Source organism: Thermobia domestica, chromosome 8, assembly GCF_964235325.1.
Source record: "Thermobia domestica chromosome 8, izTheDome1.hap1.1, whole genome shotgun sequence".
Taxonomy (NCBI): domain Eukaryota; kingdom Metazoa; phylum Arthropoda; class Insecta; order Zygentoma; family Lepismatidae; genus Thermobia; species Thermobia domestica.
In genome coordinates this window covers 100,572,214-100,597,685 of record NC_137461.1, presented here as the reverse complement: position 1 = coordinate 100,597,685, position 25,472 = coordinate 100,572,214, and the positions used below count along the sequence as shown (strand labels likewise).

Genomic DNA, 25,472 nt, shown 5'->3' with positions numbered 1-25,472 from the left:
AGGACTGTCGTGTAGGTGGTTCTTTCCCATACTTTGTCCTAAAATGACGTTGCACTACAGTAACTGAATTTGTCTTGGTATATTCCGGAACACAGCCTTCTCAACTTGACTCACCATATTCCTCCAAACCACGTCAATGCCAATTTCGAGGGCAGGGCCGCTTACGTCACACACCCGTCATTGAAACAAAAGAAAAAACTGTCAGCCCCAAAACTTCAAGTATGTATGCATGTACCACGGGTAAAATCTTTTTGCTAAAAAAAAATTATACCTAGTATAACTTGTTTGCTTCTTTTAGATTAACCCTGTATTATCCTTTCTATTTATTTGCTTTGCAAGTTTATTATTAAATAATCTGATCACACAATTTTCCAGACTGCATTTTAAGATGTTCATGAGCAAGAAATCCAACCTCTTCTTACACTTTCGTTGTTTAAGAATACAAAGAGCTAGTACCTACTTCCGTTGTTTTTGTCAATTTCCTTCATAAAATATGAAATAGAATATACAGTATTTTAACTGAAAAAGATAGTATCCTATTAGTTATCAGCGGCGTAGCATAAGGGAACGCCGGTATGCCCGGCATCCCCTGTTAATAAGAAAAAGTACGTATTTCATTTTATATGTAAATTGTTTGTTTATAATTATCACAATTATTTCCACTGCAATCTTCTGGATGCGTTCTCTCGCCTGCCTTGACAAGCGGAACCTACGCATGCGCGTCACTCAGATGCACATTTTCTGTCTTTCCTCTCTTGTCGTATGCTATGTTTCTTCGGCATCCAGGTCTACTACAAGCATCGGGGTTTTCGTCTGCTTTCTGTCGAATGCGCATGCGCAACTACTTGTTATCCTACCCCTCGTCATCCCTTACAACCCTACATTTTGCTTTAGATATAAGCTGACGTATTCTCAAATATTGCCAACTCACTCTATTTTGAACTAAGCTATAGTTTCTGTACAGATGGTATGAGCGCTAACGTCAAGGAAATAGAACAAAACAGAAAATGGTTAGTTCAACCCCATTATGAAGCATGTCGCTTATGTAAGTTATAGTATAAAAATAGTTGTGCTTTAATTGTAATTAAATGCATCGTAATTGTAATCATAATTAATGGCAAACTATTAATTTACATCATAAATACATATTATGTCCTAGGGCGTAGCCAGAAACTCTTTGTGGGAGCTCAGGTACACAAGCATAAATATAATGCATTCTGTAGAATCACAGTCACCGATCTGGTAGGCTAAGAGAGCCAGTATTCCCCCTCCCCAACCCCTCGTAAAGATTACTTGGCATGATAGGCATATGCCTGCTATGTAATTATGTTGTTAGGGCAGACGACGTTGAGTAGTGCGGAGATAAATATTCACGAACGGACACCTGAGGTCCGGACCCAAGATGACAAATTTCTACGGGCGACAATTTTTGTTAAGAACAAGAAGTATGCCATGCGAAAAAAGAAGCTGCACATAAGAGAGAAATAAAAGAAACTATACTGAAAACAATGTTCATACAACAGTAGGACCGAGTTTTCTTGTCACAACGCTAATAGCAGAAGAAGGCGCAGAGACAATTGCTTATTGGCTTCCAACGTAAACCACGCATTTGCTTCTGTATGCTCCACCAGGCATGCAATTAGGGGCCCTGGCCCCCTAATTTTTTGGCCTCCCAAATCAATTATTGTGAGTAGTTATTGATACAAAGAGATTTAGAATTGTGACGATTCGACCCCCTAGCATATGTATGCCCCTCCCCTAAACTTTAGTGGTTGGTTGCAGATCTTAATGAGCAGACTCAGCCGTATAGTAGGGTCTACTTGTTATTAATTTTCTATTTATGTTCTGTGATCGTTTGGGATGGGCGCAAATTATGCCGTACTAAATATAAAGCGTCTGAATTATTTTATGAACATGGCTTTACAATCCTTTTTTGTGATAAATTATTGAAAAACGTCGGAACAGTGGGATCATATGTAAAACACAGAGCATGCAAGGGAAATCATTTATTATATCACTGCCCTAAATGGGGCTTGATTTGGCCGACCCCTACCTGGCTACGCCCTTGCGTTCTACACTAGATTTATGCTTTTGATTAGCAACACTGATCATTGGTGGTCAAGAAAAAATTGGCGGTATAGAGTTTCTTTTGCATTGTGATTTGAAGAGAATAGTTGTTTTATTGTTTAGTGTAGTATGAAGAAAATTGCATTTATAACTAATAGACATAGCCGTGAAAAGTGTTCGGCTGCAACAAAGTATAGTAGCTTACTAACTTTGAGCAAATGATGACTGCGATAACAGTACCAGACACAAATTTAATTGACTTTTTGTTAACAACTCCCATATCTCGGTTGACTTACGAGCAGCGTTGCTCTTTGAAAGGGATACGACCTATCGCAAAACTTTACATAAAAACGACAGTTAGCAATCATTCACGAACATTTCAGTCTTCGTGATATGACTGGTTTTTTTGGCCTTCTGGGTCCACTGTAAGAAATAAAATGTTCTGTTTCGTCTGCGTTATGTTTGGGGCAAAGGGGTCAGAGTGGTATTCAAACAGTGTTTCTGATTTGGGTAGTTTCAACAAGCTAGAAAACATGAGTCAGCGAAATAACATTTGCTGCATAGTAAACCTTTTCACTTCTTAGGGAGAACACGCATTGAACATGGATTTTATTGGATTGTATCGCACAAGAGGCTAACTTTGGCATCCCCATTCCGAAATACCACGCTACGCTACTGAGCATTGATACTCCACATGTTAGACTATGTAAGACACAACAAAGTTGCAAATATAATGGTATAAAACTATTTAATTTGCTCCCTCAAACTACGCATGAAATGAATTTAACAGATTTCAGAAGATATATTAAAAATATGCTTATAGACTACTTTCTATATAGTGTGAAAGAGTTTGAGAAGTGCATGATGATCAACTCCTAGCATAAGTTAGTGTAATACTATTATTTATATTGTATTACTGAATATTATTATATTCATTGTTACTGTCCTTACCGTTATTATTATATTTATTTCTTGTATATTATATTTTATTATTATATGTATTAATTTTATTCCTGACGAAATCTATTACAGCGTAGTTGTTCAACGATTAATAAGGTATTCTATTCTATTCTAAGTTGATCGTTGTAAGTTTTGTTGAGTTATTTTTCGGATAAAGGTACGGAGTAAAGCCGCTCCTCTATTGCTTCCTAATGAGAATGCGAGCTATTAATACCGTGTACCTGAACAAGATCCGAAGTTCTGCGAATACGAATCAAGTTACAATGTCTCTTTCAAAGCTTCAATGTGAAATATTTTTGCTTGAAAATTTGTACCTTAAAGTCTTGAGAGCACGAAGAAGGCGAATGTGGACAAATGACATATTTTTATCAAGAAATTAGGGGGAGAATTTAACTTATTGTCTCAGCTAGAGCAACAAGAAGAACTGTTTTTTGAATATTTTAGAATGAAACCTTTAACATTCTATTACATACCGTAAACTAAGTATACTTTGGCTCTTTAATGACAACTTTGATCTAGAGGCAGAGAAAGATTTGATTTCTTTTTACCCGATTATTATGGTTTCTGAAGGTAATAAATGGTGTTGAACGAAGTATTACAACATTTAGAACACATGAATATTGGCGCTAGGGATTTGTTTCCTAGGAACGTGGGAAGCAAAATGTTAGCAATTGTTATCAAGTAAACATTTATCATATTTCAAGTTCCACAACTTTTGTTCATTGCATTAAAGTACATATCCTGAATGCACAAGTAAGTAGCATATAAAAACATGTTCATTAGCGAATAATAATAAGGTAACGCCTTAAATGTTTGTTCAATTACACACAAACCATTAAGCGATTAATTGCGTGGGGTAACACTGGCCCAATTTTGGGGGCAACATTGGCCCATATTTTTTGTGTTCGTAATGGCCCAATAGTAAAAAAATGAAATGGTGTACAAATTGTGCAATGTAATAAGGAAGATTAACCTCTACTAGCTTCTAAAAAAAGGATATTATACCAGGCATGAATGGCAAGAATTTTCATCCTAAAACTGAGCAGTATGGTACCGGCAAAATACTCTATCGCAATGAAGAATATGGTGCTCTTATTTTCGGATATTAAATATTCACCCACTTAGAGAGAGTTTCATTGAACGATATTTTTGTTTTCCTCTAAACTGAACAAAGTGATTTCACCCCTATGTTTGTAATATCGGTATTTTATGTTAAGTATTTACAAATTTGTGGCACTCTTTTATATATGTTTCGTATTCACCCAAGTAGAATATAAATATTTTCATCAGACGATATTTCTCGTTCTATTGAAATTGAGTAAAAACATTAATAAATTCACCAATGTGTATATAATACCCTATTCGTCTCTTCTGCTTTTTAAATACAGTGGTACAATAATTAGTCATTTTGACAAATGGGCTAAAGTTACCCCATTCATGAAAAATCTTGCATGGCATCAAAAATTTGAAACTATAATCATAATTCTTGGTCACACTGAGTATTTACTGCTTTTAAAAGAGAGCCAAAGTATTGTTTTTTAACAGGGAGAAATATCATTAAATTACCTCCCTAATCAGTGCCATAACAAAACTCTTCGGGACCCCGGTGCAAGATACTTGGGGGCCCTAAAAGCGAACGTATTTTTCCGTATATATTTGGTAATAGTAAAAGCAGCACGATATTACACACACACACATACACAAAAATACTTTCCTCCAATCCAAAGTAAGCTTAAATAATGGAATAATATAAGATAAAAAGGGTATATTTACATGCCACAGCACTTCACAATTTACAATAATTTTATAGAGCTTTTAAAAAGCACAATACAATATCGTGTCCATCGTATTTTCAGTATTAGTCAAAATGAAAAAGGTATTAATGACAACAAATTTTAAGAGAAAACAAAAATATAAGAAATGATGTTATTTATATTATACCATAGTCAGAAGCGGCGTTAGGCATAGGCGAAGTAGGCAACCGCTTAGGGCCCCGCGCTTTAAGGGGCCACTTGTAAGAAAAAAATACCCTTATTCTTAATCTTAAAGGAAGATGTGTTAAAGCTCTCTTTAAGATTCCGCTCTCTTTATAGCGGAAAATAAGTTAGGGAAAGTGTATCCTAATTTAGAGGAGGCTTTGCGAGTTATTCTGACTATGCCTGTGTCGGTAGCATCAGCAGAAAGAAGATTTTTGCGTTTGAAACTGATTAAAACTTACTTGCGGTCGACAATGAGTCAGGACAGACTTTCTTCATTAGCTATATTATCGATCAAAAACGACATATCTATCAGTATTGATATGACAGAAGCGATCCAGGTGTTCAGCAGCAGGAAATTTCGTAAAGTTCCCATTTAGATAAGTTTAGCAATTTTTAAATATCTTTTATGAATCTAATTTGAAGAATCTCTCTGTAGACAGAATCAAAGGTGTTCTCCCAACTTTTTTTTTTTTTAACATATTGTCGTTATAATTCAAAGTATACTCAAAAACTGCCGAAGAAATTCTCCACAATAGAAAAGTCAAACAAGAAAAATCGAACGATTATGATAACGAGCTCTATGAGGTGAAGCTAACACAACCAAATGATGATGCTTGAATGAATGGAAACTGTTCTAATTTTGTTGAAATTACGATGTAAGTATTTCTTCGTAATTACTGTGTATATATATTTTTATTCTGGATTAGTGTCTATAATATTATTTCCTTTTGAATATATAAGTTGAAAAACACAACTCCATACTTCTTAACCCTAAAGTGCATATTCGAAATGATTTTGCCATCTTATTAAAATCATATAGAAAAATCTTCCTTTTTAAAAAATGTTATGACATGCAAGAGAATGGGATATTTTGGAAAACAACAAGAAATGAAAGACTTTTAAGAAAAAACTGGTTTGCATAAATCGTATTCGTATAAAAGGAATAGGAAGATCTTGGCTGAAAACTTTTCCCTAGAACAATAGAAAAAGAGACACCAAAATTGATGTTTAAATAGAGTAAAGGTAAGTTCTACTTAAGTGTATTTGTATGTGTAAACACATGTTAGTGGCTTTATTTAAATATTGCGTGTTATTATTAAGATTATGTTGGGTTTCACCTAGAACTTATACAACCCGAGCAGATCCTTCCGAAACCAAAACTTGTGGGTACTCAACTATTGTTAAATACACGTTCTCCATCGCCTGGAACTTATGCAACCAGGGACGGTTTTTTAGAGGCCCGCCCAGAGCCTCGCGAAATATAACGCCACCTGTGACCATAGTCATACACATGTTATTTACAGAAAGGAACATCGTGATTAAGAAATAAAAAGAGGATATCACGGGTGTTGCACAACTGCTGAAACAATTTCAAAATAAACTTATTGTAGAGGTTTCAATACCATAGAATACAACAAAATTTTAATGTCGTTTCAAAAAGCTTTTTATCCTAGCTTTAGCATAAGCAAAATCTGAAACAATCTTGTCTATGTTCAGTCTTGAAGTTTGTTTTGGTTCTACATTTAATATGGCAACATTTGTCAACCTTTGTTGTGAGGCACTATTTCTCAAGTAATTATAAGCTTTAATTTCGAAAACGAGCGTCAGCAAAGCCACATTTACTGGTATTGTTAGAAAAACTACACAGGCGACAAGCACATTAGGAAAAGACGTAGAATACTTGTTTCCCACTAATATATATATATATATATATATATATATATATATATATATATATATATATATATATATATATATATATATATATATATATATATATATATATTTCCCGAGTTGTTCGGAAGTTACCTGTTTTAGCCCTACTATAATCTCTGAATACCAGTATTTGCTGTGGAAAATCTGAGCTTACATGGCTGCTGTACTTTGTAGCAAAATCATATCCAGATTTTTGAACGTCTTCCTCAGATGCAGGCAACAATGTTGCTGGAGTGATAAAAAGAAAAGTTATTGCGCACTTCAGTCATTGCGTGGAAACGGGTACTAAATTGTGACACAATACAATCCATAATAGAATAAAATACAGTGACACGAAATGTATCTTCCGATACATCTAGTCTACTATCCGTAGCCAGTTCGTCAAAATATTTCTTTGCAAACCTTTTGCGTTTCTCTTGAAATGTTTCTGAAATACTCAATTTCTAGCATAGGTCTTTTGTGGAATTTACAATCTCGTCATACTTTCCCCGAAGATCTTTCATTTGCTGAAGTGACTTCTTCAGGTTTCTCTCTGCTATTTGCAGGTCAATATCAGAAGACTTCAAACTTACATACATACATGGAAGTTACGTACATGGGCATCAGGATCTTTCCCCAAAAGAGTACGATCAATACAAATTCAAATGTCTCTATCTTCTTTACTGACTCACCTACTCTCAACTCATCTGGTTTCTTTTTACTTTTTTTTATAGAGAGAGATTCCTTCTGTAATTTTGAAGCTAAAAGAGACCATCTAGGAACGCTAGAACTGAAAAGTAAAAAAGAAAAAAAGAAAAAGAAAGAAAGAAAAGAAAAGAAAAGAAAGAAAAATAACTTGAAGAACTTCAAAGAATTAGAAACGTATGTGGAGACTTCTGCAGCATAAGCAATAACAAGATTCAGCTTATGCGCACAGCAATGAACGTACGAAGCGTTTGAAGTAGTATTAGAGTGCCAGAGTCGGTAAATAAAGCTTTCCTTAAATTCATATATTTTGAGCTCTTTTTCATTTCATTTAGTCAAATTCACTTGGAACGGCTAATTGGAGGGTATGAAAGAACAGTCTAATAACTGCGTGTTAGAAATTTCTTTTTATGATGGTTTGAATATAGTTGCAATAAAATTTCGATAAGAGCAATATGAAATCGAAAGAACATATGAAACGAATAGAAAACATATGATTGAAATCAGGATGGATCCAGGGGAAGCAATCGCGCGATCGCCCCTCACTCGAGGGAACTTTCTTATTTTATATATAAATAAAACCCATTGCAGAGCTTGGAGCTCTTAAAAGTAGCTCTAAGTAGAAGTATTACAACCCACCACCCCCCAGCATTCCGTCCTGGATCCGTGCCTGATTGAAATAAATGACAGACTAAACAGTTTCACATAGAAATTTCCTGTAACAATTGTGCGGCAAACTAAGGAATAGCAATGGGTAAAATACTGCTACTGAAGTTGGGTAGAAGAGTGAAAACTGGAGTAGTGTGATAGCGATACGTGACGTACGAAAACGCTCAATTGTCTATATTGCGAAAACGCAAAATATCCCCAAATCCAATTCCGTTTGTCAAATAAAAGTTACATCGTTAAGTATACTATGAAGACGGCTGCTCCCCACTTCCGATGGTTTAGATCCGATTTTATCCGCGAAACAACAGTATGATATTTAACACATACCAGGAGGTCTAAATGAAGAATCGCACTATAATAGGACGAGATAAACTGATGAACTGGACAGGGACCTACCTATTAATGAATTATGGCAAAGAAGTTTGGATAGCGTAGACAAGACGAAAATAAAAAAGATGCCCTTATAATAACCAAAAATGGCGGAACGTGATTTGTTGGAAAGTTAACACGGAGTTTTAAGGGATTGGCTGAAGGCCTCAGCAAATAGAAATGAAACTTTTTTATAACAATGATTACCGGTATATATATATGTCTGTTAAAAGAACTTTAAAAGAAAATTGTTCATAATAATGACTATGTCTGTATTTTCATTTATGTTCTATAGTGTCTGAGGAAGGATATGTTAGATATCCAAAACCGTTACATATTATAGTTTAAAATACAGTGGATTTGAAGCTTTGGTCAGTGTTTCTTTTGTTAAAAGAAATTGTGAAGCATTTTTCAATATTAACGAAAGATTTGTAAATATAAAATAAAAGGAGAAAAGACGCATCCTAAATACCTTTTAATCACTTTCACTGCTTCCACTTAAACACTTTCGGCACTATTTGACCCTCTCTCCCACGCAGCCTACCAATTGAACGTCTTTTCCGCACTTCACTCTCCATGACGAACAATATAGTAAATACAACATTCCACATGACACATCAAATATTTTAAATATTTTAACAATCTACAAATGAAATGGTGAATAGCAACTGAATCGCCCTGGTTTTTATACTCACTTCTGACACCTCAGACACACATTATCGAACTGGAAACAGAAGAAGAATGAAAAGATACCCTATTATATCTGTTCTAAACAAACGCACAAGTTGTGACTTTAAAGCACGTTTTGTGACAGCCAACAAGGTACAGATAGTTGGGCGAAAAAACAAAACCCCACAGAAAAATCAAACCTCCGAAAATATATTTTATTTCTTTCATGTTTCCTAAAGATACACAAGGGGAAAAGAATAAAAAGCCTTTTCATTCTGTTTTGTGAGGTCATGGAGTTATTTGTTATGAACTTTTTCTTTAAATTTTCATCTGCGTATCCACAGTAAAATTTTTTTAAAAAAATGGAATTACAAAAGAAACCAACTTTTACTGTCAAAATTTTCAGCATTCGAAAGGACATCAGAGACTACGTGCGAACTGTAAACGAATCAATTACGAAAGCTAATAACTTTTCATTCTCAATGAGTGGGAAGTTTTATTATTAACATATATTGGCCTGCTTTTTCCTCTTCCATAGATATTGATCTTCTGAAGAAATAGTTGGTTTTCTTTGAGTGCCAACTGCATTTTTGTGATTTATGTTATTGCTAACTGAATTACTATCCTAATTCGTGTTCACCTCACCTATACATATATCAAGAGAAACGAGCGAAGTAAGTGAAACATAAGATTGAGTGGAGTTGACGCAATGTTTCTCGTAGGTATGATCCAGGATTCGATTTTGCAATCATGCTTCTTTTAACCCTGCGTTACCCGCGCTAGAAAAGTTACAATAATGCTCGCGCACGGACAGAGACCGTGTTTTCTTTTTATTGCTAAAATAGGGTTATAATGGAAAGAAAACGTTGAAATTTACGGAAAACTTTGATATTGTATACAGTAGCAAGTATGGTAGTGGTAATTACATGTTTTACGTAATTACATGTCTACAAGAATAGCTGCACTTAAGAATTTCTACTCAAAACTTGTAACTAAATATCTAATTTAAAAAACTTTTTACTGGAAATAACTTATCAAAAAACATTTCTTTTGGGCCTGTATGCTCTCCACAGATGTATTTCTTGTATCTGGCACTTGTAAATCTGGTTTTAGTGTTTTGATTCCACGACGAAAACGAGCATCTTCCAGCATTACCTTCGACAGATGCAGGTTGCTGATGATCTGGAACTCCATTGCTCTTCGATCTCTCATTTGCAGTTCATGAGGAAGGTTTATCTTCGCTTCCCTGGACTTGGAGAGGTAGAAACGGAAGCTATACGGAGTGTCCGCACGTGTTACCAACTTATAACGATGAATTAACTAAAAAAACCCACACCCGGAACGTGAGACCATGCGCGAGTAACGCAGGGTTAAGCAGTAGATTCGTGCTCGCATACATCAATAGCGAATACTCATCGGTATAGCAAGAAACTTTATATCACTAACTTTAAAAAGAAACATTATAAGGAAAATAACATTGGCAAGATTTGTCACTGCCTTTCTTCTGATCAGATGCGCGCGCTTTAGAAAGTTGACTCTTAACACTAAAAGTCATAAAACCTAAATAAATAAAGATATTGACCTGCATTATTTTTTAAAAAATAACCTCAATCATTTCTCAACATTTTTCTCACTTTACACCCCCATCTAACATGAAAAATAAAAAAGTTTCTCACTAGTCAACTTTTTACATATTGCATTGCAATAGTGTACGTACTTTCTCTTACACTTTGTTTTTTATTTTAAAATTCGAAAAGTTTTTTTGAATGCAAATTTTTCCAACGTTAACATCAAATACGGTGTTAATACCTGTTTAAGTTTCAACTTTGTATATCTTATAGTTCCGAACTAATGACGTGATATAGCCTATTTAACGCGACGTTAGAATTTGCCATAAATAAGATTTCAGTTTTTCAATTTATCTCAATACTTTAAAATTCTTCTTGATATGAGAAAAACAGATTATTTGATAGAGAATACAATGTTCTAGAATAATCTTTCCATATCTAGTAAAAAAATTATTTCTAAAATTCAGCTAAGTTTGGCAACAATGGGCATAAGGAAAAGCATTGCCATTTACTCATGTACAGTAATCTATGGCCGCGCCTCCATTGCATCCGAATGCGATTGCGAATGCGAATGCGAATTTCCCAGCACGTGTAAATGAATTGGAGTGCCTCGACTAGTTCCGACCTGCGAATTGCGAAAACCGACGAAAAGATGCGAATGCGAACGATCCCAACATGCTGGGATTGTTCGTCCGAATTGATGCGAATGGAGCGTCGTCTGCAGATAAATTGAGCGCTACGTGAGAGAAGAAAGTTCTGTTTGCGTGAAAGTAGTCGACGGTGCGAGGTGCGGAGATAAAAATGAAAATAATAATGGAAATAGATGTTGATGTTTTAATAAATTGTGTTTTTTATAAAGTTCCATTGTGGATCCAAGGTCATCCAGATTACCACAAATGACACGTCGTGAACAAATTATGGGCAGATGTAAGTAAAGAACTTGGAGTGGAAGATATTTATAATTTTATTTGTTTTCTCTTTAAAATATGAAGATCTAATTAATACACGAACTGCAACTTTTTATTCAATTTATATTTCCTCTTTGTTCCTCAAATAATGATTTTACGAATACATATAATTATTGATTAATATGTTTGAAATAGCAAAAACGGGTTTTTTACTCATGGAGAAAATTTTCTTAGAAATTTGGTTGATTTTGCAATCTCTAATTTTATTTAGTTTATTTATTTTAAAGTGAACATAACGGTTACCACAGAAGCATAATAATAACAGGAGCGACATTTGCGACATTCACTCTATTTTGCACACAAAGGAAATTAATATATTATTATTATTATTATTATTATTATTATTATTATTATTATTATTATTATTATTATTATTATTATTATTATTGCTCTGAAAACTTTAAGATATGAATTTTCAAGCAAAAATATTTCACATTGAAGGTTTGAAAGAGATATTACAACTTGATTCGCATTCACAAAACTTCGGATGTAGTAGAGGCACATGAATTCGCAGTTCGCATTCGCGTTCGCAGTCGCATTCGGATGCAATGGAGGCGCGGCCTAAGGGTGAGACGCTGTATAGTCGAGGCACTCCAATTTATTTACACTTACTGGGGAATTCGTATTCTCATTCGCAATCGCATTCGGGTGCAATGAAGTCACGGGCTAGGCACTAGTGATTCACTGGCTACAGTGGAACACTTTTAACATACAGGAGTTTGATGGATACATTGGTTCTCTTTCGGTACGTGTTTGCGTCAACGCAACGTACAATATGCATATTTGATTGCACGAATCGGTATATTTTGTGGAACTTCTGTTTCAATTTGTAAAGTTTTAGATTATTTGAATGGAATGGTGCCATTTTGATCGTATTGTCATATTTGTTTGATTTACTGGAATATAATGTGATGAAGTCAAAAAGAAAACGTTTAATGATGAATATAAGGTTATATTCTGTGAGAAATACTTTTCCCAGAATCCCGTGCTAAAAACCGAGTTGAAGTCAAGCTGGCGGGAAGCAAAAGTGAAACGTTGGATAAATACTTGAATACGTAAAAAAAATACGTTATATATTTGAAATGGCGGATGTAAAGGTATAATTTATGTTCTTGTTATATGTATCCATTGAATTGGTAATGTCTTAGTTGTGACATATGTGTAAGAGTGTATCAGACATTTGACCGATAAAGGTACTAAATTTATGGAATTCTTTGGTATGCGATTCCTTGTGGCCTAACAACCTGGGGGATCAGTTTAGTATGAGACGTGAAGCATGTGAGTCGGTGTAAGTTAGGCTGCAGATTGTCCAAACGATGACGAAAGAGCGTTATCTTGACAATATGTGTGTTTAATTATACGTAATAGAATTGATGAAAAGCATCTTAGTTCCGCATTCGAAACATCATTCTAGTTATTGTTTTTGTCATTTATTATTATACCAGAACAGAAAGTTTGACTTATCTTTCGAATATTCCGTCCCGGATTAGACTCGCATGAGCATATTTTCAGCATTATATTACTATTGTTATTTTAATATATTACCGAGAATTACTTTTGATTAATTTTCATCGTTCATCCTTATCTTAATCACAAATACTTCTTATTTTCATCCTTTCTTTACTCTTCATTAGATGCATGTTTATCTGTATTTTATTGGTGCACAAAACTAGTATTGTACCTTCCAACTGTTAGGTATTGCGAACTATGCACTATCCAGAAATAACGAAAACAATTCTCATGATTCCAACCAGCAATATATACACCACCTTACTACAGTATTATATAAATAAACTTTCAGAGGGAGTTGGGAGCGGAGTCTTGTATCAAATAGGGCTAATAAATATCCTTTCTTTCACATGTTTGCTCGTAGTTTTTTTCTTTCAGAAACAAACGAAAATTGGCAAACTGTCATGCGATTCACTGATTTGTTCTAGGTTTGTCACTGGTATCGCTGTAGTTGTGCAGGTACATGACGTACTGCTGTTCCTCTTATGTTTACGCGTGGAAATGTATTATTTGACCGAATGTGCTGTGATAGTGTTCTTAGGGCATTACTCGAGCAGACGGTTCTATCAAATTTTGACATTTTCAGGTTAGGTTGATTTAGGACATTACTCGAGCAGACGGCCCTTTAAATTTTCTATGTGGTAGAACCGTCTCGAGTGAATCCATTCTCTGTCCTTCGGTGTGTTACTGCTGGTGGTTTTCACGTATTGCTTCCTACTGTTTGTTACTTCCTACTGTTACCGTTCGAACTATTTATTCTTTGATTTTTACAAATATAGCCTAGTTGGGGTGTTGAGGGCCTTATCTTTCAAGTATATAATTTATGAGCAGTTCGTACATTAATTGTAGTTTTTAGTGTTTTTTAAATTGTTGATCGGGCTTTAGGGGCTTATCCCCTTAGGTATATGACTTAATTCGATTATGCGTTCGTTGCTTTTTGTGTCTTCTTTACTTTTGTTCGCATGCCTTGATAATTTGTCCCGATTTTCTTACAGTCTAGTGTGTGCCCTTTCTAGCAGTTGGGAAGTAAGATGATTCATGGTGTAGTCTTTTTCTGTTATTTTATACATCGCTTATTTCAAGTTGTGATAAATTTGGGAGTGTGTTGTGATAGGAAGTTGGTGTTCTAAATTAATCACCATTTGAAACATGCATGTTTAAAATAATTAGAGGAGCAATACAATGCGGATCACGGGAAGGTTCTAGAACACAGGTCTCCGTCCCATTAGGCTGTAATAAAGATAGAAAGCTACGTACCCTGCGGTACTTTAACTCGCCTTCACTCGCTAATGCTTGCTCGACAATACTATGTGAATCAAATATTAACCTTCACTTCACCGATTCGATTTCTGAGAGGGGGCCGCGGTGGCTCAGTGGTAGAGCGTTCACCTCTGGTGCTTGGGGTCCCGGGTTCGATCTCAGCCCCCGCCAAGTGAACTTTGTGGTGGACAAACAGCGTGTGCGTGGGTTTTCTCGGGGTTCTCCCACTTTCTTCATTCCACCATTTCATTCATTACTCATGATTACCGTCTCCTTTAGCCTAACCGGCATAATTGCGGGACGTAAAACGCAAAGATTTCATTTTCATTTTTTCGATTTCTGAGAATCTGTTTCCTACTAGTATTTAAGGAACTGTTCCGAGGAACCAGTTTCTTTGAATGAAATGACTAAAGTACAAACTTGCTGAAAAATAGCAATTTTCTCAAGTCATTGCAAAGTAGTATAACCAGCTAGTGTAAGTTCCAGCTCACAACTTTAGAACCTAGCAAAAACAAATGAACAACAAAATATTTGCGGAAATACGTCATGCATAACCTGTCTCTTGGAGGCTGAAGCATCTTGCCACACCGTTTCAAAAATGAAAAACATTCTGTGGATGATATCGTTGAGTTTTGTCTAAACATTGCCGTGGTATCTTGGGAATTTGCACCTCTCCTTCCTTCCAAGCATTTTAATAAATATCTCTGTTGACATTTTTTATTTATTTATTTTGTGAAAATCGATTTTCCGTTCTACGTTAGTGTAGTTTCCCATTAGTGTACACTTGATAATTTCAGGAAAAAAATCAAGAATTGGTAGATTGGATTGGCTTACAAAACTGAGGTTTTATAAGCAGAAAGTACCGTTTCATACAATTTTCAAAAAGTACCGTCTCGTACTAAGCCGAAACTATTATAGTGCTGCCAAAAAGTCCAGAGCCGTGGCAAAAATGCGAACTCACACCCATGCGTTGAGCCAATAAGGGTTCAGCTATTGCTAAGCGAGAGAGCCTTAGCGAAAGGGAGTGGCATTTTTCATCTGATAGCAGCGCTTTGGACGGAAGACTAGGGTTCAAGTCAATATAGTGTATCTATAAATGGTTCAATCAAGTAGATATCGTACGCTCCAGTTGGTATCAGTCACAGACCGTAATGGTATTATTACTTGCCCCCACTAAGTTCTTATGTTGGGAATTGCAATTAAAACGGCAAATCTTTACTTCAGATATGGAAAATTTCCTGTAAAATCATTACATTAAATGTAATGGTGGTTCGATCGTCAGAACTATATATATTCATCAAAAGTTACCTTACTAAAGTGTTTTCAAAGCTAGAAACAAATTAGGTCCCTGGTTCGAACCCCGCTCGCGCCGTGTGGACTTTGTGGTGGACAAACCCTGTGCTCCGTGGGTTTTCTCGGAGTTCTCGCGTTTCCTCCCACTTTCCTCTTCATTCCACCATTTCACTCATCTCTCATTACCACCGTTTCCTTTAGCCTAACCGGCATAATCGTGGGACGTAAAACTTCAAAATAGAAGAAAATTGACGTTTGGAGAAGCACGTGGTATGCTGTTGCGACTCCGTGCACATCCCAGTGGGTGTCATCAGCAGGAACTGTCTTCTGAGTCTTAACGGAAATCTCTAAATATTGGTTTGTTTGTTTGGATGGATGTGTTTGTCGTCCCAGTTTGTGCATGTTAAAAAGGGGGAAGGCTGTGTGTGTTTGTGTTTGTTTGTTTTTGTTTTTGTTTGCGTATGTGACAGACAGAGAGAAAAAAGAAAGAGAAATAACATCTTGCTTGTGATGGTGAAGAAAGTACTATTTTAATGCGTGTTTTGAAAAAAAAAACAGTAGAACATTTTTTAAAATGCTTTAAAATAAATGAGAAATACATTTTTTTTTAAATCTTGAGGATAAAAGGAAATTATGAAGTACTTTCGAATATCCGGGTTCATCTGGAATTTGGGGCTGGAGTTTATGCATATCTTACGAATTTGTCTACAAATAAATTATCTTGGTTCCACTTGATTCTGAAGTTTCAGTGCCAAGGCTGTGCGAAGTTGAGGTGGAATTTACTGCTTGTTGGATCAGAACCTTGCGGGCAAGTGGCTCACCGAGAATCGAACTTACAGACCGTGTGTATAAAGAAATCGTGGTCATTAGCGCCTAACTTGTTTCAGTTTAACGTCTAATTTCACGAGCATATATCACATGAGGCTCCACAGTTGAAAGTAGAATTCGAACCACATTCTGTCTTTCGGAAAGCGAACCCTCGATCTCTCACTAAAGACGAAAAAGCGCGTCACTAACTCATAATATATTGAATATACAGTGTTTGCAAATGTTGATTATTGTTGATTTTTCGAGTGAAAATCTATAACATTCAGAAATAAGAATGATGCTTGAAGCTAACCATCTTTCCATTGCAGGAATGAATATACATAGCACGAACGAATGTATTCAAATCACTACTATAAACGAGGGAACTGTAAATTCGCATGATGTTAGAACTCAAGCATGTTGTTCTGTTTCGCCCAATGACATTTCTTCGCAGATTAAAACTGGTTGATGGTCCAGCTGGTTTGAGAAACATCGCTGTTTAGCAATATACCACACCATTTCATTTTAAACACAAACAACATAGGAGGCACGGTGGCTCACTGGTAGAGCGCTTACCTCTAGTGCGTAGAGTCCCTGCTTTGATCTCGGCCAAGTAAGTCTCTGGTAGACAAGATCGTGTCCGTGGGATTTTTCGTGGTACTTAAATTTCCTCCCACGTTGTCATTCCACCAATTCTTCCATGATCATCGTCTCCCTTATCTTAAAGAGCATAATCATGGGACGTGAAACTGAAAGATTTCATTTTCTTTCAAATGACATAGTTAGGGTAACTGTTCCAATAATTGACAGTATAAGAACAGTGTTTGACAAATTGCAAGTTTCTTCACCTTTTAAATGAGCCTGACTTCTGATCTCTCGTAGAGGTACGAAGGCATCCTTCCTTCATCTATATAGACCATCATAAAAATAATAGACTAATAATTATTATTTTTTACAATATGTATACGAAAAGTTGATCATTGTACCAGTAATTGACACCAAGATTTGTGAGATTCACCAGTAATTGACACCTTGTGACCCAGTAATTGACATCTCCTAATATCTTATTCTAATGAACCATATAATTTTCTACCAACTTATCAAACTGATTTATAACAGTTTCCACCTGGATAAACATGTTTATTTCTTTCGCTAATATAGCTATTATAGTACTATTTTTGCATACAACGGAAGTTAGTACTAAAGTTATACAAATATTCATAGCATAGCCGTAATCTTGTTTCCAGTTGACATATGACAAGAAAATTAAGTACTAATAATTATATAATTGAAACGTGAAATATTTTCTACTATCAGTGAAATATTATCTTATTTGAAATGTCCTAAAGTAACAGCATCGCATAGCACAATAACGAAAATGGCCTAGTGATGCCGTAAGACATTTATGATAGTTTCATCTGTCGGTATGAGGTTTCGATCTTGTACATAACGACATTATCCACAATGAAGGAACTATTGCCAATTTGTGTAATCGGTCCGTAAAATATGAATTTTGTCTTCACATTATCAATATCTGTCACTTTTGGCTACACAACGGTTTGTGCTTTTGTCCGTTTGAAGTTTGTTTTTTCTTCTGCTCCCGGAATAATTTCCTTCCTTCTATAACTCTGATTTGGAAGTTTTCGTTCCTATTTCTTTTGATAATAACTATTCCAAATGTCGGGTGTCACAACCGACAGTATTGCTCGGTTTACTTCTGCTTTCGTACTGTAATCATCTTTCAGATCAGAACAACGTGTGATTCCAGAGGGCGATTCCACAGCGATTTCAAGAAGGTCGATTCCACAGAAGAGTTGATATTTTCATCACCTGACTGAATCTAAAGGGACGAATTTGATGGCACGGATAGTATTTCTAACACTTGTGTCACACTTGTTTTTTCGTTTTCCTCTGAGTTATCGCCAATACGTAAGGAAGACTGCACCCTCTCGCTTGTAGGTTTGCTCACTTTGCAGCTGTGTTCCATCCATGTCTTGAGGAGTAACTGTTTGTCCCTCGATTGATCGCTGAAAGTTTGCCTTTGCAATAAGTCTCTTCACTGTCCCTCCAATTCCATTACAGGAACTTTTGCCGTGATTTGCGGTAAAGAAATGCCACTCGACATGTACAACAAAGTCTCGTTGGTGCTTGCACGAGTGAGCATTTTTTTATTCATGTGTTGTGCTGCTGATCCATTCAAAAAAATATAGACCTCTCTTCTTCAGACTTGATATTACTCCCTGACTAAGTGGAATTAATCTATTTTGGAATGCATAAACTGCAGCTGTATTATGTTGCTGGTAGTCAGTTAGGTACAGAGACTTCTGTTTGAAAAGTTTTCGATTCCGGTCTTAAAGAAAACACAAAAAAGGAGTGTATGATAACTTGTGTATTCACCCAATGGTAAGATTGTATTTTTATGGGTGCTTAAGTTAAAACTGGAATTCAACTAAGCCGCATTGTCGAAAGTAGAAATACTGTTACTCAATTAAGAGCTGGTACATGGAATCAGATGACGCCCATCTGTGATCGAATGAAAATGAGAGTTTCAGAAAATGATGAGAGGTTTTAGAGCAAGGGATTGGGGAGGAAGGAATTATGAAGACACAGTACCTGTCGATTCTCCATGGTCTCTGCTTGGCTCCTCGTTGTCCACTCTGGTCTTCTATCACGAAGCGTGTCGGTTCCAATGTATCTTATTGATTTAGCCTAAAATTGGCTACTTCTCAGACTCGCGAGATACCCCGAGAAGCGGGAGCTACACTAACAGACCCTTTGCGATAATGAAACTCTGTCGTACTGATTACAAACGAAATATATATCTCTCTCTTTCTTTCTTTCGAGCCATTGGGCTAGAACATGCTGAAGACTACAGTAGGTCGATATTCTTTCGGAGGACTCTCCGTCCGCAATAATCTCAGCAAATTCACTCCCTGCTTCCGGGTTGACCTGGATTTTTAAAGATCCGAATTACTCGTGTTGATGATGAGTTGGGTTTCCTTTCAGTAGGCACCTTGACGTCATAGATAGGTTAAATTGTCGGAGAAGGAACACATTACATAAAATATACACTGACATAATTCGTTACATAATGCATACAAACACATTTTCAGTTCTGCAAGATAAACATTAGAAGGCGGAAGACCGTGTAACCTGAATTCTCAGTCAGAGATGAATTCATTACTAAGACTTCCGTGTTCATTATTCTCGAACAGCTCTATGGAATTCAAAATAATAATAATAATAATAATAATAATATATATATATAAAACAGTATCCCAACATTAATGGCAGTTTCCTCATGATGAATAGTATTTCTCAGTCAATCAATGGTTCGATGATCAATACCAATCAATGAGCAATAAACACTGATATCTTTACAGTATTGTATTTTACCATTTTATTTTTGACTTTATGGGGGACCGCTACAAGTTACATAGGGTCTGCGACATCAGAAAGTTTGGGAAGCACTGACATAGACACTCAGAAATACTGATTTTTGTGTAGTAATTGTTTTGAAAATTGAAATATTATCAATGTGGTGTCGAATATAATCCAGACTTGATGCTGTAGGTGCACTATTTATAATGTCCCACCTTTATAACAGAGGAACCAAGAGAGGTAGAGAAGCAAAACTTTGCACAAAACAACTATAGGAAGGGGGGCATCTAACCATATATTGGGTAACCTCATCAGGTGAAGTGTTGCCAACCCAATATCAAGTTTGGGGGGCGCGGTGGCTCAGTGGTAGAGCGTTTACCTCTGGTGCTTGGGGTCCCGGGTTCGATCCCAGCTCCCGCCAAGTGAACTTTGTGGTGGACAAACATCGTGCTCGTGGGTTTTCTCGGGGTTCTCCCGTTTCCTCCCACTTTCTTCATTCCACCATTTCACTCATCTCTCACCATCACCGTCTCCTTTAGCCTTACCGACATAACCGTGGGACGTAAAACTTAATGATTTCATTTCATTTTCCAATATAAAGTTATGATTTTTTAAATGGAACTTCCTAAATTTAATTTCATAATTCGAATCAGCAATGCAAACAGGGACGAAAGAGATGACACTTGCAGATCAGCGTGCATACTTTTTGAGAAATAACGTTAAACATGTGTCAAATGTAAACGCCTTTAACACACACAAGGAATGAAGTAGTAACTGTTTGTACACATTAAATTAAATACTGGGAATTTTTTTTTAAAATGACTTCAGGTTTAGAAGGATTAGTTAAAAAGTGTTGCCACAATAGAAAAGAGAAAAGTTGAGTTTGGAAATAGTGCAATAACTTGGAAAAGGTCCCTAGTACAGTATGGTTTAAAATTCATAGAGCAAATCTGTATGTCATAAGGAGCATTGTCACGTTTATTTGAGATCAATAAGTCAAGTACTTACCGAAATATTCGGTACTTTGTAAAAGCTGAGAATTTTGTGTTGTACAACAGGGTGTCTATCGGTCATGAAAGTCACGAAAAAGTCACGAAATTTAGCTTTTGGGTCACGACTTTTTTTTAACTGTACAAATGTAAGTACAGATTCAAAAATTTTGTTCTATAAAATGTCAAATTTCACTACCAAAAATGTCTATCGTCGGCTTTAGACGCTGCCAAATCGCAAGCAAAGTACGTTTCTATTGCATGGAGGCAAATTCGGCCTAATTCACACCCAAATTCGCTCTTGAAAATATTAGAAAATTTTATGATTTGCTAAAGAAAGATCACGAAAAAGTCACGAAATTTCATTTTGGAATTTTAAGACACCCTGTACAAGATGGTAACGCTGTTTCAAAATTCTCCTTTTTTCCCTCATCGTTGGAGAAATCGTGAAGAAATGATTAAAACGAAATAAAACATTAGTGAATGGATATACAATGAAATGAAACCTATTTGTGTTCGTGAAGGGACTAATTAAACATAGTGTGGATATAAATTGTTCATGAGTTAGTAATATGAATTTACATTTCAACAAGACGGTACAAATACGTTTACGAGAGTTATCTAATAGCTATTTCGTGCGGTGAATATACTTATTCTCGTTCAACTTTAGGGGAGTAACATCAAAACAATTCAATATTATCTGTAAATATTACCGACTTGTTACTTTCTTTAAAAAAAAAAAAACTACGAATGAATGAAATAAGTAACAGTTTGTTGTAATTGAAGCAATACAAAGGATGGTTTGCAAGCACAATTTCTTTAACTGTGTGGTGTAACCAAGGTAATTACTCACTTCCTTCGCTTGCTAACACGTCTAAAGGGATCATTCGGAAGCAATGTTCAAAAAATTGTACATACAAAAAATGTAACAAGTCATTATAACTGCTATGCCGATGATCACTAACAAAATGGTAAATATTGCTTTGCATTGACGCAATCCATATTGGAATGTTCCCCCAAGTCTCTCGCATTACGCATCAGGTCACGAAACAAATTTCTTTGTGTGGTATACCAGTGGCGTAACTAATGGCTCGGGTGCCCTCCTGCAGACAGCGTGGAGTGGTGCCCTTCCCACTTCACGATTTGGGGCTCCCTGATTGCTTGAGGCCTCCCCCGCAAAGGCGCGTTTGCGGGGCCCTTACTTACGCCCTTGTGGTATAATTAGTACCAGGGTGGATTGATTTAAATCAGTCTGATTTAAATCACTTGATTTTTTAAATAAAAATCGTTGATTTAAATCGAATTCCGAAATAAATTAATTTAAAGTGAAAATAAGTAAAACTCAGTTTCTGTTCTGTTATTTCGATTATGGAAGTTAATAATCATAATACAATGAGACTCAAATGTACAGTATAGTATGGAAACAAGTGTCATGCAGAGGATGATTAGGGAAAATCCCGTTTTGAACAGGTAACGGAGCAATCCTGCTTTCTTCTCTTCGTAACATTGGGTTTGCATCGTTAACTATTCCAACGGGGAAATCACCATCGACATTTAAGACGAAAATTCTTTTTTGTGCGTGTCTGTCTGTTTGTTCCCAGATAATACAGTGTATTTAGAGGGGTCCTATCCCCTCTTTTTGTTAGTTTTATAACGGCGAAATTTGTGTATTTCATGCCGCAAGCTAGTTCTGAGTTTTTAAAAATAGGTCCCTGCCAAATATCAATATCTTTTGTGAAAAAAGTGTCATTTTGATAAACGTTACTGTACTTTTTTCTTAATGCTTAACCTTTTAAAATGATAGGGTAGAATCTTCATTATTCGATTTAAAAAGTACCAATAAGGCTTTATACCAGGGTTGAAAAAATCATGATTTTTTTATTTAAATCGATTTTTTAAATTTTAAGTCAAATCTTTCCCCTCATATAATGCAAGTCGCGAACTGAAGAAAAAGCGTTAGGAATTAGTATTAAATGCTAATTATGTCATTTAAGTGAAAGGATTTGGGTTAAATTTTGAATTATCCCCAATCGTTAACCTATATCAATCCCAAACATTGTTTCGTAACCCTTTTAAATTAGGCTCTTTTTAAAGGTAAATTATAGACTTTCAGTCAAGCAGCTACAGCATCATCCCTTTTATCCTAGGATCATGGTACATACATCAATCACTCTCTTTAGAATAGAACAGCTTATGAAACGGTAACATTCACATTTCCTTATCATATCCCTGAAATGGGAAATTTTGAGAGTAATCGGCATTTTTGTCCACAGAGGTAAAAATTTAAAAAAAAGAAGATATTTTTAACAGAAAATTTCTTTTCTTCGTGATTTACCTGCCCCAGATACATGATGGAGACATTTGAAGGGTGCCGTTTGAAAATTTATTTTATTCTGAAGAGAATAATGTACAAATCATGATCCTAGGATAAATAGGGATGTCTGAGGAAATTTTTATATTACATCCGGGTCATTGTGCGAATGATCAGCTCATTGTTAAATAGTTTCCTCACCCTTACTACTCAAGATAGAAGCTTGAAATTTTGTACACACATTTAGTACACCCCTTAGTATTTCCCAGTTGATTTTGAGATCATTGTGTTAACACAGGGGAATCCTGAGGGGATCAAAATTTTTTTAAAAAAAAGTTAAAAAAATGCCGATTACTCTCAAAATTTCCCGCTTCAGGAACATGATAGGGAAATGTGAATGTTACCGTTTCAAAAGCTGTTCTATTCTAAAGAGAGTGATGTGTGCACCATGATCCTATGATAAATAGGGATGATGCTGTAACTGCCTGACTGAAAGTCTATAATTTACGTTTAAAAAGAGCCATAATTTAAAAGGGTTAAGAAACATTGTTTGGGATTGATATATTTTAACGATTGGGGATAATTCAAAATTCAACCCCAATACTTTCACTTAAATGGCATAATTAGCATTTAACACTAATACATAATGCTTTTTCTTCAGTTCGCGACTTGCATTATACGAGGAGAAAGATTTGATTTAAATAAAAAAAATCAATTTAAATAAAAAAAAAATCAACAAAAATGATTTTTAAAAAAATCATATTTTTTTTTCCGTCCCGTTTCTAATACAACACAACCATCATTCATATGCACTCACTTATTTTATCCGTAGTAAAGTACTCGTAAGGATTTTACACTAGTAACCTACGCTTGTAAACGTAAAATACAGGTGTATTACTTTGTATTTAACTCTGTCGCTTGCAGAAATTTGTTCTTTATAAATATGTCTTTTCATGCGAAGTACGGACTTTTATCTGTAAACCTGTCAACATGTTTTGCGCCAAAAGTAAACCAGCACCATACTTATTATAAATTCACAGGTAAATAAATTGACCAAAATGCAAGTAGTAGCAAGACTGTCATAGGCTCACACACAACAATGCGTGATATGTTTAACTTCTGCAATATATAGTGCTGATGGGGTTTACTAAAATTTTACTTAGGTGTTTTTTTTTCCTTTCCTTGAACATAAAATATGAGTTATGATAGGTACGTTGGCTTTACCTTAGCAAAGTATACATTTGGTGAACTCCTATGATACTTCACCAAACGAAAAAATAGTGAATTGTGCATTAATATCACAGGTTCAAGTTTTCTTTTACATACGCAGCAGCTGGGTTGTAATAATGAATATCTTAAAATGTTTTATACAGCTTCATTCTACAGTGGATTGTGTTAACGAAATGTAAAGTTTGGCTTTTTTTGCGATACTTGGTATGCAATTATAATTATTCATTTCATTATTTACGGTCCTCAAATTTTGCTTGCATTATTAGGAAATTAGACTCATACCCTGTTATTTAGCGTGTCACATAGACTGTTATTTGTTATGGTACCAATCTTATTTTTTATCAGGAGTCCTTCGTGAGTGAGTCGGCAGACGTATCGCATTTGTGGCCAATTAGTCCCGGTTCCGAGTTCAAACGGAGGATAATTTCTCTCGGATGTAAGCCGAGAAGCGGTTTGGATTCCACTTTGGGCTTATGCGACCCCTTCTAGCATAACCCGGTTGTTGCATAATAATGCCAAGGCAAAAAACTTGTTTCTGTCCATATGTGGTATAAGTACATAGAGCAAATTATTTAAACCAAAAAAACCTGGATTAAACAAAAAAAAGTTTTTTTAAAAAAATAAAAATCAAGGTTTTTGCAAACCCTGATCCTAGGATATATAAGGGATGTCTGAGGAAATTGTTATATTACCTCCGGGTCATCTGGGGCATTGTGGGAATGTTCTTAGCTCATTGTTAAATAGTTTCCTCACCCTTACTACTCAAGATAGAAGCTTCAAATTTTGTACACACATTTAGTACACCCCTTAGTATTTCCCAATTGATTTTGAGATCTGTGCGTTAACATAGGGGAATCCAGAGGGGATCAAGATTTAAAAACAAAAAAAGTTAAAAAAATGCCGATTACTCTCAAAATTTCCCGCATCATGGACATGATAGGGAAATGTGAATGTTACTATTTCAAAAGCTGTTCTATTCTAAAGAGAGTCATGTATGTACCATGATTTCTAGGATAAATAGGGATGATGCTGTAACTGCTTGA

The 25,472-nt window shown here is 35.6% G+C and overlaps 1 protein-coding gene across 1 annotated transcript in view; it reads left to right on the top strand.

Annotated features, from left to right (window-relative positions):
* The first annotated feature begins 12,594 nt into the window (after positions 1-12,594).
* Positions 12,595-25,472, top strand: part of LOC145693102 (ran-specific GTPase-activating protein-like) — a 45,382-nt gene continuing 32,504 nt past the window's right edge. Inside the window, exon 1 of the mRNA XM_081768799.1 lies at positions 12,595-12,746. Within this exon, the coding sequence (XP_081624925.1) occupies positions 12,732-12,746 (15 nt within the window). The 5' untranslated portion in view covers positions 12,595-12,731. The remainder of the gene's footprint in view (positions 12,747-25,472) is intronic.